Below are 12,430 nucleotides of genomic sequence, written 5' to 3' on the forward strand. Positions count from 1 at the left end.
AAAAATATTTTAATTTGTATCTCAAAACATTTAAATTGCCAGCAATTAAACATTTAGTAAATTGACCGAGTTGCACGAGTTGTTTCAAGTTATTTATAATTATGTAAATATTAGTTGGTATTCGTACTTGCAAACATAATTTTTTTTTCACCACTGGTAGCATTCAGAGGAAATGATGCTGCAACATTAAATGAACCATAGAAATTTTCATCGAGAATTTAAGTTTAGAGATTGCCAGCGAATTAAATTTCTTCTGAGTGTGGGAACTTTTTATGATTAAATAATGTGTGCGTCTAGAGGCGACTTACAGTGCCATCTGGCCTTATAATGGGGTAAATGGAAGGATATATGAGGATTCAGGACCAATTGGGGTGAAGCTGAGGATAGCAGCAATTAGTCTGTAATGTATCGTCCATGAAGGAGGTTCGAGATTAAAAGCAAGTTGAAGGTTTTTCTTGTAAATTGAATTTCAACCACAATCAACAAGTGAATTTGCTGTGGAGAGTTTCTCAAACTTTCGACATCCTCGTGGTTATCCTTGTGCTCTCTCTCTTCTCATTTTTACATTAAAGTAAATTCAATTTATTTAAAAGATCTCTTCTCTTTTGAACAAATAATACGTGTAAAATAATTAAAGTTTTGTGCAGAAAGTTTGTTAAATTCTTTAACGATTGAATGGAAATAAATTTTAAAAGAAAATTTCTTCAGAAATAAATTAAAATAAATTTTTAATTAATACACCTGAATGTGAAAAACAATCAAGGGAATAGCTGCACATTGTCCAGGAAGGACAACAGAGTGAGAATTCTTCCCCCAAGTGATGCATTATATGCAGTTCAATTAAGCGTGTAACTTCATTCATATACTCAACCAACGTATGTATGAGATCAAAGGACATTGTAAAGTTCATTTAACCGTGCTTGATTCAACATAACACTTCGCTCCCCCTTCTCCCCTCTACACAGAAAGAGCATCCAAGTACATAGAATCTGACTAGACGGACAAACATTAAAGAAAATAAGATAAATAATGCCTTCCGTGGAAAAAATCGTCATTTTATTCATCTCAATCAGTCTGATAATGATTTTCAACACTCATCATCTCTATGCGGAAAATAACAGTGAGTTTGTCATTTAAATTTTTTTCATTTAAAAGGAGTTTATTCATTGATTGGCCACACAAAATGAAAAATCTCCCTTCTCTCAAATAATTCAATTTTGCCCCATGAAATTCTTTGCAGTTTGCCATTGCTTGAGGTATTCCGAGACAGAAGGTCTGGAATGGGGAAATTTCGAAATAATGCCACAAGATTTACCAAACAACACAGAATGCATCATCATCTTCATCGTGGCGCAAAGTAATGAAATTGTCGAATTGCGCTTTCTGGACATTCAACTGCGCCAAGAGTGAGTGTGTAGAAATGACTAAATCAATTAATCACATACCGCGATGTCTCATCTCAAAATCTCTCCACCCCCAACAGCCTATTTTTGCACGAAATTTCTTGCGGTAGGTAGGGTAAAGTATTGCGTGCAATGATCGGGATGTTCAAAAAGTCCATCGTCTGTGATAAATTGATTTTTTTCCTCTTTAAATTTTATAAAATATAGGATGTATTTTTTTTGGGATTTTCCTTAATTTTATTTAATTTTTATGGGGATTTCCTTGTCCTTCCTCAGGTATCGAAAAAAGCGTGGGAAATCATAAAAGTCTCATCCTTTATTTTATTGAAAATTGATTCAAGTTAAAGAATTAAATTCATCCCTAAATCAAAACAATTAAATGCGATTTTTCTTGCACAAGAAACTTCCTAAGCATTTTTGATCAAGCAATGCTAAAATACATTTTAGTCAAAAATAGTGAGGATGGTAATTTTAGTGAGTGAAAAAGTGCTTAATATGTGTGTAGGAGAGTACGGAAATTTATTAATAAGTTCCCTAATTAATGCAAATCCATCACATTATTGATGCCAGCACATGTTGCACAAAAATATAGTCAATGTGGACTAATGGGGGGATGTACCTCCCGGGATTGCTCGCAGCTACATCACTCTCGCACTTCGGCATTATATAAAGCCTCAACGCTGGAAATTAATTTTCACATTTAATGTGAAAAATCATCGGAAGTAACGTGGCTCTCGACGGGTTGTGGATGCAAGTGTTTAGTATGTGTCGTGAGATTGGTAAAATTACGAAGAATTTGGAAGTAGACGGTGCTGAGAGTGTGTGAAGAATCTCATCAACAATGGGTGATGCTGAGGAAACTAAGAAGAAAGTAAGGAGTGATTTTTTTTCATTTTTAAATTCTGTGCCTTTTAACGTCTAATTTGTGATCAAATTAAAATGCGAAAAATTTGGATGAAATACAGAAAAAGAAAGGCTCAAGGAAGGCCTCGAAATGTGAAGATCCTGGGGAGGCAGTTGCCAGCAAGGTGGCAAGTAGTGAACCAACTGAAAGTGCTGAAAATGCCCACCCGGAGGAGCCTGAAGGGGAAGAAGCTAAATCACCACCAACAGAGGGTGAACAGGGTGATGCAAATCCAGGTAAAAAATAGATTTTAAATTATTTTTCTTCTTGAGAATTTGAATTGTTCTTGTTAAAATTTGCAAAGAAAAATCAATGGCAAAGACTCTGCTGGATGAAATCCTAAATGCACCCCCTATTGCCTATCCGGATGAAAATCTCCCCTACGAAGTACCCATCCAGGTTAAAGCGGGCGATATAAATGCCCTGAGAGATTTGGATGAAAGGAAACTCATTGAACTCAAAGAAGCCTTCAACTTATTCGATTTGAATGGTATCCTTTCACTTTAAAAATAATTTTTAGAACAAAATTTTGATTAAAATTAATTTTGGTGTCCTTTAGGCGATGGATTCATTGATGCGGAAGATTTGAAAAGTACTTACGGAACGCTAGGGCAGGAGATTTCCGATGAGCAAGTCGCAGCAATGCTCTCCGAAGCAATGGATCCATTGGATTTCGATGCTTTTGTCGTTCTTTTGGGCTACAAAACCATAGAGTTAGATCCTGAGGATGTCCTCCTGGAAGCATTGAGTAAATGGGATAAAAACCACACGGGCTTGATTAGTCAGGATCGGTAGGTTTATCATTAAAATAAATTTATTGATTCTCTACAGAATTCGTGCTAAAGCTGAAAATTAAATTGTGATGGAGGCGCCTGGTACTTGGCACCTCCACTTTGACTTTAAATAAATGAAAAATAATTAATTTTCTTTCTAGCATCAAGCACGATTTAATGAATTATGGCGATAAAATGGATTTGGAGGAAGCTGAAAGTGCCCTACTTGAGGCACCAATCGCCAAAGGTACCGGCACGGGGTTCAACTGCACAGGCCCCCCTATGATTGACTACCCGGCTTTCTGCAAGATTATTGCTGGTTTTCGCAAACGCAAGAAGGCACAATCTGCAAGTGCTAAATAACGCTACAATTATGATGTTTTGAAATGCTTTTAATTCTCAGAAATATTATATACCAAATATATAGTTTTTTTCTAAGTAAGGTTTGAAAAAGTCTCTCTCTTATGATGTGCAAAACAAAGGGTACATAACTATATAATGTTTTATAAAATAAATTAATAAATGTTATGGGGTTTTTGTGCTATGAAACGTTGTTTTATTGAAATTCTCTCAACAATTCTTAAGAATCTTAGAAGAAGAAAATTTTCTAAAGCTTCAAAAAAGGACGAAATAAAATACAAAAAAAATTTTCTAATTTTTTTAGATGTTTGGATGAAATAAGGATATATCCACACCTCAAAAATACAATTATAACAGACACCACCCTACATGAAGACGTTATTTGTGCCAACAATGCCACAGATTACTTCAGCAGTAACACAACAATTTCCCCAAAAGTTAAGGATCCAATGCAAAGTTCAAAGATGGCAGATTTGAAGAAGAAATTAAAATTAATTGAAGGAAACATCTTCAATGTTCTCCTGTTTAAGAAAGCAATCTTCAGCTCAGACTCTGTCATGGCCATACAAATTTTTCACCACAATATCACAACATTTTCAAATGAAAACTTTTCCATTTCGGGAAAATTCAGATATATCAGCAAAGGTAAGAGCGAAAAGCCTTAAGGCAGGACTTCAGCGAGTAAATTAATCTCTTGTCAAATAGATCTCTATCGAACAACTGGGAATTTACTATCAACTACATACTGCGACTACCAATTTCTGCCGCATTCAACAAATTTTGCGAGAGAACACAAAGTAGAAAATGCTATTTTTAGACACTTCTACTCACCTAGATTCCCAGCCAAGTACCCTAGTCACGTGAAATGCCTCTATAAATTCATCGGAAGACCCCAAAATCGCATTGAAATCATCTTCGATGGGATTATTCTGCAAAGAGATAATCGAAGGTTTTATTTAAAACAAAAAATCCTTTTTAAAAATTATTTAATTTTGATTTTTTTATATTTCAAAAGCTGCATAAATCATTTGGATAAAATCACAGTTTATGACAGCAAAACACTCAATAAATCCACAACTATTGATGTTTTTTGCGATGTAAAGTGGAATAAGAGGATACTTAGCTCAGGACCTTACTTGCTGATTGAATTTGAAACAAGCTCAAACCATACGTCTTACGGATTTAGTGCAAAGTACAGATTTAACGAGATAGAGGAGAAAGGAAATTCTCACAGTATGATGTCTTTAAGTTGAGGAAAAAGAATTTTTCTTAATCATTTATTAATTTTGCAGGTACTCCAATTTATTTAAGGACAACTGTGCAACCTACCGTGAATATTGCTGACAATTATGTTGCTGTAAGTCAGCAAAAATTACTTCCTCATCCCAAATCTTATGGTAAGAAGTTTGACTTTGATTTTTTCAGCCAGTTTAATATATTTAGAAAACTTTTAAAATCTTTTTTTTTAAATATTTCTTTAAAGCATCAAACTGTGATGTGGTTTTGCAGTCATCTGTGGCGTCGAAGGGAACAATACAGACTCCCCTGAATTTAGGAACCTACTCCAGTAAAACCGTTTGTCGCTATGAGTTCCAGGGGAAGCCTCAAGAACGAATTCAGGTATTAAACATCCATTTTTTATTAATTAATTGCAATCAAATAAAGAAATTTCCAACAGATTTCCTTTGCTGAATTCCTTTTCCCCCCGAGAAAAGGAAAAGATTGCGGTGAAAGCGATGTAATTCAAATTTATGAGAAGCTAAGAGATGAATTTGAGCTTATTGATGTCCTTTGCGGAGGAATAACGCCAAAACCAATAATGTCCAGTGGATCAAACTTGATACTTGAATTCCATGGGACACATATTAGCAACAAGAATAAAGGATTTAAGGCGGACTATGAATTTCTGACGAGTAAGAAATTTAATAGAATTTCAACAGTTCTTGCGCAGCAGTTAATTGTTCTTTACCATCTATTGTCAGACTTTGGAATATCTACTGGTTATCAACTTCCTGACCACCCATGCTCTTTCACCTACAACAGTACCAACATCAAAAGTGGATGGTTCAACTCCCCCAACTATCCAGGAACTTATCCCAAAAATATCGAATGTTTCTACTACTTCTATGGTGCACCAATGGAAAGGGTCGCCATCAGGTTCACGTACTTTGACATTGAAGGAATCCCCCCGTGTAGTATTGACTCAGCCAGCGATTACCTGGAATTTTCCAACTTTGTCACCAAAGACCGCAAATATCCACGCTACTGCGGTGAAACAAAGGGCTTCACCATTAAATCTGATGGGAAATTCTTTCGGATCCTCTTCAAGTCCAACACTTTACTCGATGGAACGGGATTTAAGGCATTCTACATCTTTGAAACGGATAAACTAACCACGGAACCCATTGATGTGGATGCAGGATGTGGAAAATTAATACCAATGATCCTTGAAATTTTTCTCTTAATCCTTTTTGTACGTAAATGTATTTTGTATGTATAAAATGTCTTTGTATGAGGGTAATTTGTAATAAAAATTTTAAGAAAAATCGCATAGAAATTAATAATTCCCATAGAAAAAAAATCATTTCATAATTTTATGTTCAACAATTTTTTTTAAGAAACAAGATGATGCATTCTTCAGTAAAAATCATCCTAAACCATTGAAAAAAAAAATGAAAAATGGGTGAGTAAGGCAGCCATAAAGGTACAGAGATCGGCAAACAGGTGAGAAGCATAAATGTGCAGAGTTGTTTGCCCCTTTGTCGATGAATTTGTGCCTAAACTTTATCGTTTGCGCATCACATAAACACACCAACATTTCGATACCAACACTCTGCGTCCTCATTCTGCGCTCTTTACCAGAATTTCCCACAACGTCAGTCTTGTGTCAGTTTCACTTGTAAGAGACAAGAATCAGCCGCTCCATAAAGAGAGAACTTAGAAGAGAATTTTTCACACAAAAATCATTTTGCAGTGTGTGACGGAAAAATCCGGAAAAACATCCAACGGAGTCAGTTAATGTGCAGGAAAATTTAAAGTTTTTAATACAATGGCGCGCAATATACTGTGAGTAATTTATCCAATGAGCACATTTTTTCAGCCTGGCCTTTTTTTTGTGCTAAATAGAATTTCCTTCTACATGGTGTGTGCAAAATTCTTACATCATACCGCCGCCCGTGAGACATATAATAAAATCGATTTTACGTTGAAAACTCGTGGCCTCTTGTATTAGGCCAATAAAACAATCATTTTTTCTTCACGTTTGATATACAACTATTTCAGGTGATAAAGGTTGATTGTTTTTGTGATAATTCACGGGGAACTGAGACATATTTTTCTTTGGAACGAATGAGAGGAAATTTGTTGTTTGTTCTAATATTAGCAAAATTAAATATCTCCTCTCTCTGTGTCGAGTTCACGTATATTAAAGTTAAATCGTTGGCAAATGAAGCATTCTCGCACTTTATCACCTCTGCCCCAATCCAAAAAATTGGGAGACGTTTCTTAATCGCTTGTGTAGGGTTTATTTTTAAAACAAATAAACTACATTGTATTTTAGCCGCAGCAGCAGTTAGTTATATATGTATATAGGTATTAAATAAAATGTATTGCAAGCATTCCAATAATATCACACCTTAAAAATATCCTTGAGATTTTTTTTCAATCTCATTTTGCTCTTTGTTGAATTTTCTCGAGCTTTTTTAAGCTTTTCTTTCAACATATTAAAAATTTTTTTTTTAAAAGGAATTCACCCGTCTACAAGCAATTGCATTTAGGAGCTTTTGGACGTACCTTGGGTGTCTGTGGGGTATCCAAGAAGGAAATTTCGGTGCCTCAGAGGGAATACCATGAGGTCAATGGGGATATTCCGTGTCCTTCAATGCTCCAGGGTATTGATCACCTGCGAGATCCACGATTAAACAAGGGGTTGGCTTTTACTCTCGAGGAACGTCAGGTACTCGGTATCCACGGACTCCAACCGGCACGATTCAAGTCTCAAGAGGAGCAACTGCAGCTCTGCAAAATATCAATTGATCGGTATAAGGAGGACTTGAATAAATACCTCTACCTCGTGGATTTACAGGTGGGTGGCTTTAAAAATAAATCAAGAACTTTTGCAGAGGAAGAAAAATCAATTTAAAAAATAAATCAACGAAGAAATAATAATGCCTAATTTGTCCTTATTCTCTCTTCCTTTTCTTTCAAGGATCGAAACGAACGCTTATTTTTCCGACTTCTCAGTGAGAATGTAAAGAACATGATGCCCATCGTTTACACCCCAACTGTTGGATTAGCTTGCCAGAAATTTGGGCTCATCTATCGTCGCCCTCGAGGTCTCTTTGTAACAATCAATGATCGCGGGCACGTGTTTGATGTGATCAAGAACTGGCCTGAACCAGATGTCCGTGCTATCTGCGTCACAGATGGTGAGAGAATTCTCGGCTTAGGTGATCTGGGGGCCAATGGGATGGGTATCCCCGTGGGAAAGCTCTCACTCTACACTGCCCTTGCGGGTATTAAACCCCATCAGTGTCTTCCAATCCTCCTGGACGTTGGCACCAATAACAGGGATCTCCTCGAGGATCCCCTGTACATTGGGTTGCGCCAAGAGAGGGTAACAGGAGAGGCATACGACGAGTTTATTGATGAATTTATGCGTGCTGTTGTGAAAAAATACGGACAAAATGTCCTCATTCAATTTGAGGACTTTGGCAATCACAATGCTTTCCGTTTCCTGGATAAGTACCGTCACTCCTACTGCACATTCAATGATGATATTCAAGGAACTGCCGCTGTTGCCGTTGGTGGGCTATATGCATCAAAGAGATTAACAGGAAAACGTTTTACTGACCATCAAATACTCTTTGTGGGTGCCGGTGAGGCAGCCATTGGAATTGCTGATCTCTGTGTGCGTGCAATGATTGTGGAAGGATGTACATTGGAGGAGGCACGAAATAAGATCTGGATGACTGATATTGACGGGCTCCTTGTCAAAGGGCGAGAACATCTCGAAGGACACAAAGCGTACTACGCAAAGGATACCACACCAATGAAGGATCTTCTCGAAATTGTTAAAACAATCAAACCGAGCATACTTATTGGGGCAAGTGCTCAACCGGGTCTCTTCACCAAGGAAGTTCTCGGAGAAATGGCTGAGAATAATCCAAAACCAATTATTTTTGCCCTCTCAAATCCCACGGATAGGGCAGAATGTACGGCTGAACAAGCTTTTGAGCATACAGAGGTAAAATTTATCTTCTTTTCCTTAAGAAATTTTCCCCTCTGATTTTTCTTTAAATTCAGGGACGAGTGATATTTGCATCTGGATCTCCATTCCCACCTGTTCAGTACAATGGGAAAACTTACTACACGGGACAAGGCAATAATGCATACATCTTCCCAGGAGTTGCTCTTGGGGTGATTGCGACTGAAACGCACCATATACCGGAGGATATGTTCTTAATTGCAGCTCAAGAGCTTGCAGATTGTGTTACCGAAGCAGATCTCATGCAAGGATCTCTCTATCCTGATTTAGCGCGTGTCAAGGAGGTTTCCCTTAATATTGCCATTGGAATTACCAAGTTTGCTTACGTCAAAGGTGAGATATAAATGATTTTTTTTTAAATAATATTTCAGCCATTAGTTTTGTTATGAGCAAGTTCTATTCTAGGCTTTCTTCAGTTAGAATTTCTAGATTAAAAAATAATAGAGAATGTGTTCTTTTATGATTTTTATCGTGGATATTTGGAGATCTTTGTCACCTTCTTCAGGCCTTATACAAAAATTCTTAATCTTTTATATTTTTACAAACCTAAAGAAAGAGCCTCAAAAACACCCGAAATTTTTTTTAAATTGAGGAAAATCATAAAAAGACACACTAAATGTTTTATATATCCAAGCCTAATTACTCATTCTTTAATGCTTCTCTTTAGTTCTTTTAAGGCTTTTTAGCACTTTTATATTTTTATTATTTTTGCTCTTTAACGATACTTTTTATTTGCACATTTTTTTTCTATTGTAGAATATGGCATTGATGGCCAGAGTAAGTCAAAAATTCAGTGTAAAAAATCACAAGTGAACTTCTAATATTTCATAGAAAGTTTGTCTTATTTGCAAAAAAAAATGAATTTTTTTTAAATGTTATTTTTTCCTTATAAAGCTAAAAGTTTTTTTTTGCAAGAAAGACAAATTATTCTTCAATTTTGTTTATGTATAGAAACACTTAGAAATGTGCTTAACCAGAGAATAGGATAATTTTTTGTAAGAGTTTTTTTTTTGTCGTGTTTAATTGAATATGCAGAATTCAGTGGAAATCGTTTAAATTGGTTTTCTTCTGACATTTCAATCGTGGAATAGTCTTCTTCAGGACAAGAAATCACTAAAAGTTCCCAAAAATATTAAAAAAAACTTTTTAAAAAAAGCTCCCAGTAAAGTCCAAATTATTGTTTGTCAGTTTGATTCAATGTCTTGAAGAAGATCCATTTAAAAACGAAAAGTCATCGCTAAAAACGAAATGAAAACTAAATGGACTTTACCATTCCATTATTAAATATTAATGCCGAATGTCCTTTTTTCCAGGACTCGCCTCGACGTACCCGGAGCCGCATGATAAGAGACAATGGCTGCTGGATCAGCTCTATAACTTCAACTATGAGAGCTCAATGCCAATAACTTGGACATGGCCAAAGGCAAAAGAAATAAAAACGCGCGAATTAGTTCCCACCAAACTCACCGAAAGGGAAGAATAAACAGACACACCCTAAAAAACAAAGCATTATTTAAACTAAATAAAAAATAAATAATAAATTAAATCAATTGCAAAAAGTCTATCGAACAAACATTTTAGAGATAACAGTATTTTCACTAAATAAGTCAATATATAATTCTACGTGACTATAAGTAGAGAGAAAGCAAAAGTCGTTAGTTTGTGCCACAATATTAAATTATTTATGACTTATTTAATTTTTTGAGGAGTGAGAGAAAAAGATAAAATCTTTTTGAATTATTTATTGTAATTTCGTTTTTAGATAAAAACAAATTCATTTAGAATTTCTAATTAATTTAAATTTACAAAAAAAACCCAACAATTTGACCGTCGAAGCGTTCTTAAAGAAACAAAAATGTGTTGACTATTTTTCAAGAAAACAAAATTCATTCTAAAACTCTACGTATATCCCATAATATATAATAAAAAAAAATAGTTATGTCCTGTTGACGAAAAGAATGTGGACTAGTGTTGCAAAATAAATGTTTCCACTATTCTGAGAATCTTTTCTTTACGTGAATTCTTTTCTAGGATAGAGCCCAAATTTATTTTTACGATTTTGGGGCTTTGTTTGTGAGGAACCAGAGAATCCCTAGAAGGCAACTAGGTGGACTTGAGACCACAGATCCCTGTTTTAGCAACTTCCAGGCATCTGGCAAATTCAATTCAACTACATCGATAATCTCTCCATCTATGCCACCTCCGGCATTGACTTTATCAGCATCTGTGACCTCACAGTAGTACAGGGTCTGCTGAGCTCCAGTAGCCCCAACGCCAGATCTACAAATAACAAAGAAATATTACTTAATTCCCCTCTTAATGTGCTCAAGGACCTAAACATCCGGTCTGAATGTTGTTGTACTAACCGATAAGTAAGAACTGTTTCTATTCTATCTACTGGAACATCGTAGCCAACTTCCTCGAGAATTTCTTCTTTGGCAATCTCAATTAAAGGTTTAGTTTTGTCCACAATCCCCGCACACAGCTCCACTGTAATGCCCAATTGTGGTGGATACTTTTCCAAGTCAATTGTGGTCGGATTAGTACCTTCAGCTGAACTTATCACCCCATGGTAGACAGCTTAACATTTTTATTTTTAATTAAAAATAAATAAAAAATAGAAAGTTTAAAAAAAAAATTTTTTTTAGCCCCTCAACCTTGACACCTTACCTGGCCTAAATTGCTTAACAAGCAGCAGATTCTGCGTTGTTTTGTTGAAAATAATAATAGCAACAGAATCGTGCACCTTCAGCAGGTCCCAGTTCTTCTCCACCCCGTTTTGCGTGTAGTACATCCGGAAGGGCTTCACGTACGGGGAATCCTCAGGCAGGGGCTCATACCGCAACGCTGTAACTTTGTCCATTTCAACAAAAGCGTGATACGAACTGTTTGATCTATAAACTCGCGGAAATCCGTGCGGTTTAACCACAAACAACCAATTCTTCACACCAGCACCTCTGGCTAACTGGACTGTGCGCAAGAACATAATTACATCATGACAATCAGCTGATGTCGCTGATGTAGGTTTCCGTGTCTGTACAGCTATGCATTTCTATACCGTTGGTCCGATCGCGATGAAATTTGGTACAGAGACTACTGGCCACCAGGCGATTGTCACCAACGATATTAATTCCCCCCCCCCCAGAGCCCCCCTTCGTAGCGCCCCCATACAAAATTCATGCTTTTTTGACAACTTTTTGAAATTGGCGCCAAAAATATAGTTCCAAAAGCTACCACTGCTATTTTTTGGTACATTTTGTTGAAGAGAAAATGAGACGGTGCACGTTACTGATACTGTCTCCCTCACTAATACGACCCTGGAATGAGCTTTTGCTAGGTATGAAAGCTCCTGCTAAAGTTCATTTTACATTGAAACCACAGAGGTCAGTTTGCAGGGTTCAATTTTAAACCCAAAAGCTATAAATTCAGTTAAAAAGCAACGGAAGTAGCATAAAAAATTAGAAATGTAGTACCGCTGGTACTAACTGTCATGGTATAGGACAGATTGGCTTATGTGTGTGGGGTTGGCGGGCGTCTTAAGGTGACTCTCTCTCCCAACCACCGTAGTACGGTTGGCTCAGTTACTCGTGGGCCATGGGGTCGTACGGACGGACTCACCCCCATAAGTCTGAATCGTAGTACCTGACTATGACAGTGGTATCTCATTGTCAGGTATTTTACAATTCAGAAGTGGGATAAGCCCAAAACTTGTTCGCGGAAGTGG

General features: G+C 36.5%; 4 protein-coding genes across 5 annotated transcripts; 3 read left to right on the forward strand and 1 right to left on the reverse strand.

Annotated features, from left to right (window-relative positions):
• Positions 1-332: 332 nt before the first annotated feature.
• Positions 333-5,940, forward strand: LOC129794225 (suppressor of lurcher protein 1). Its single transcript, XM_055834948.1, has 9 exons — positions 333-1,120; positions 1,241-1,406; positions 3,745-4,085; positions 4,146-4,389; positions 4,456-4,673; positions 4,733-4,837; positions 4,924-5,060; positions 5,119-5,353; positions 5,423-5,940. The coding sequence occupies exons 1-9, from the start codon at positions 1,030-1,032 to the stop codon at positions 5,938-5,940; spliced, it is 2,055 nt and encodes a 684-aa protein (XP_055690923.1). The 5' UTR covers positions 333-1,029.
• LOC129787796 (myosin regulatory light chain, smooth muscle) lies at positions 2,046-3,629 on the forward strand. The gene is made up of 5 exons (XM_055823585.1): positions 2,046-2,274; positions 2,369-2,543; positions 2,612-2,797; positions 2,867-3,098; positions 3,242-3,629. The coding sequence occupies exons 1-5, from the start codon at positions 2,245-2,247 to the stop codon at positions 3,441-3,443; spliced, it is 825 nt and encodes a 274-aa protein (XP_055679560.1). The 5' UTR covers positions 2,046-2,244; the 3' UTR covers positions 3,444-3,629.
• Positions 5,941-6,244: 304 nt separating the features above from the next.
• On the forward strand, positions 6,245-10,703 carry LOC129787787 (NADP-dependent malic enzyme). Of its 2 annotated transcripts, XM_055823564.1 has the most exons (6): positions 6,276-6,506; positions 7,185-7,524; positions 7,648-8,685; positions 8,745-9,039; positions 9,463-9,483; positions 10,020-10,703. In XM_055823564.1, the coding sequence occupies exons 1-6, from the start codon at positions 6,490-6,492 to the stop codon at positions 10,187-10,189; spliced, it is 1,881 nt and encodes a 626-aa protein (XP_055679539.1). In that variant the 5' UTR covers positions 6,276-6,489; the 3' UTR covers positions 10,190-10,703. The 2 variants fall into 2 exon arrangements, with proteins under 2 accessions (XP_055679540.1, XP_055679539.1); XM_055823565.1 differs by lacking the exon at positions 9,463-9,483 and having other exon boundaries at positions 6,245-6,506.
• On the reverse strand, positions 10,434-11,804 carry LOC129787806 (uridine diphosphate glucose pyrophosphatase NUDT14-like). The gene is made up of 3 exons (XM_055823596.1): positions 11,377-11,804; positions 11,073-11,286; positions 10,434-10,986 (listed from the first exon to the last, which is right to left on the reverse strand). The coding sequence occupies exons 1-3, from the start codon at positions 11,690-11,692 to the stop codon at positions 10,758-10,760; spliced, it is 759 nt and encodes a 252-aa protein (XP_055679571.1). The 5' UTR covers positions 11,693-11,804; the 3' UTR covers positions 10,434-10,757.
• Positions 11,805-12,430: the final 626 nt, after the last annotated feature.

This window comes from Lutzomyia longipalpis, chromosome 1 (genome assembly GCF_024334085.1).
Source record: "Lutzomyia longipalpis isolate SR_M1_2022 chromosome 1, ASM2433408v1".
Classification (NCBI taxonomy): Eukaryota; Metazoa; Arthropoda; class Insecta; order Diptera; family Psychodidae; genus Lutzomyia; species Lutzomyia longipalpis.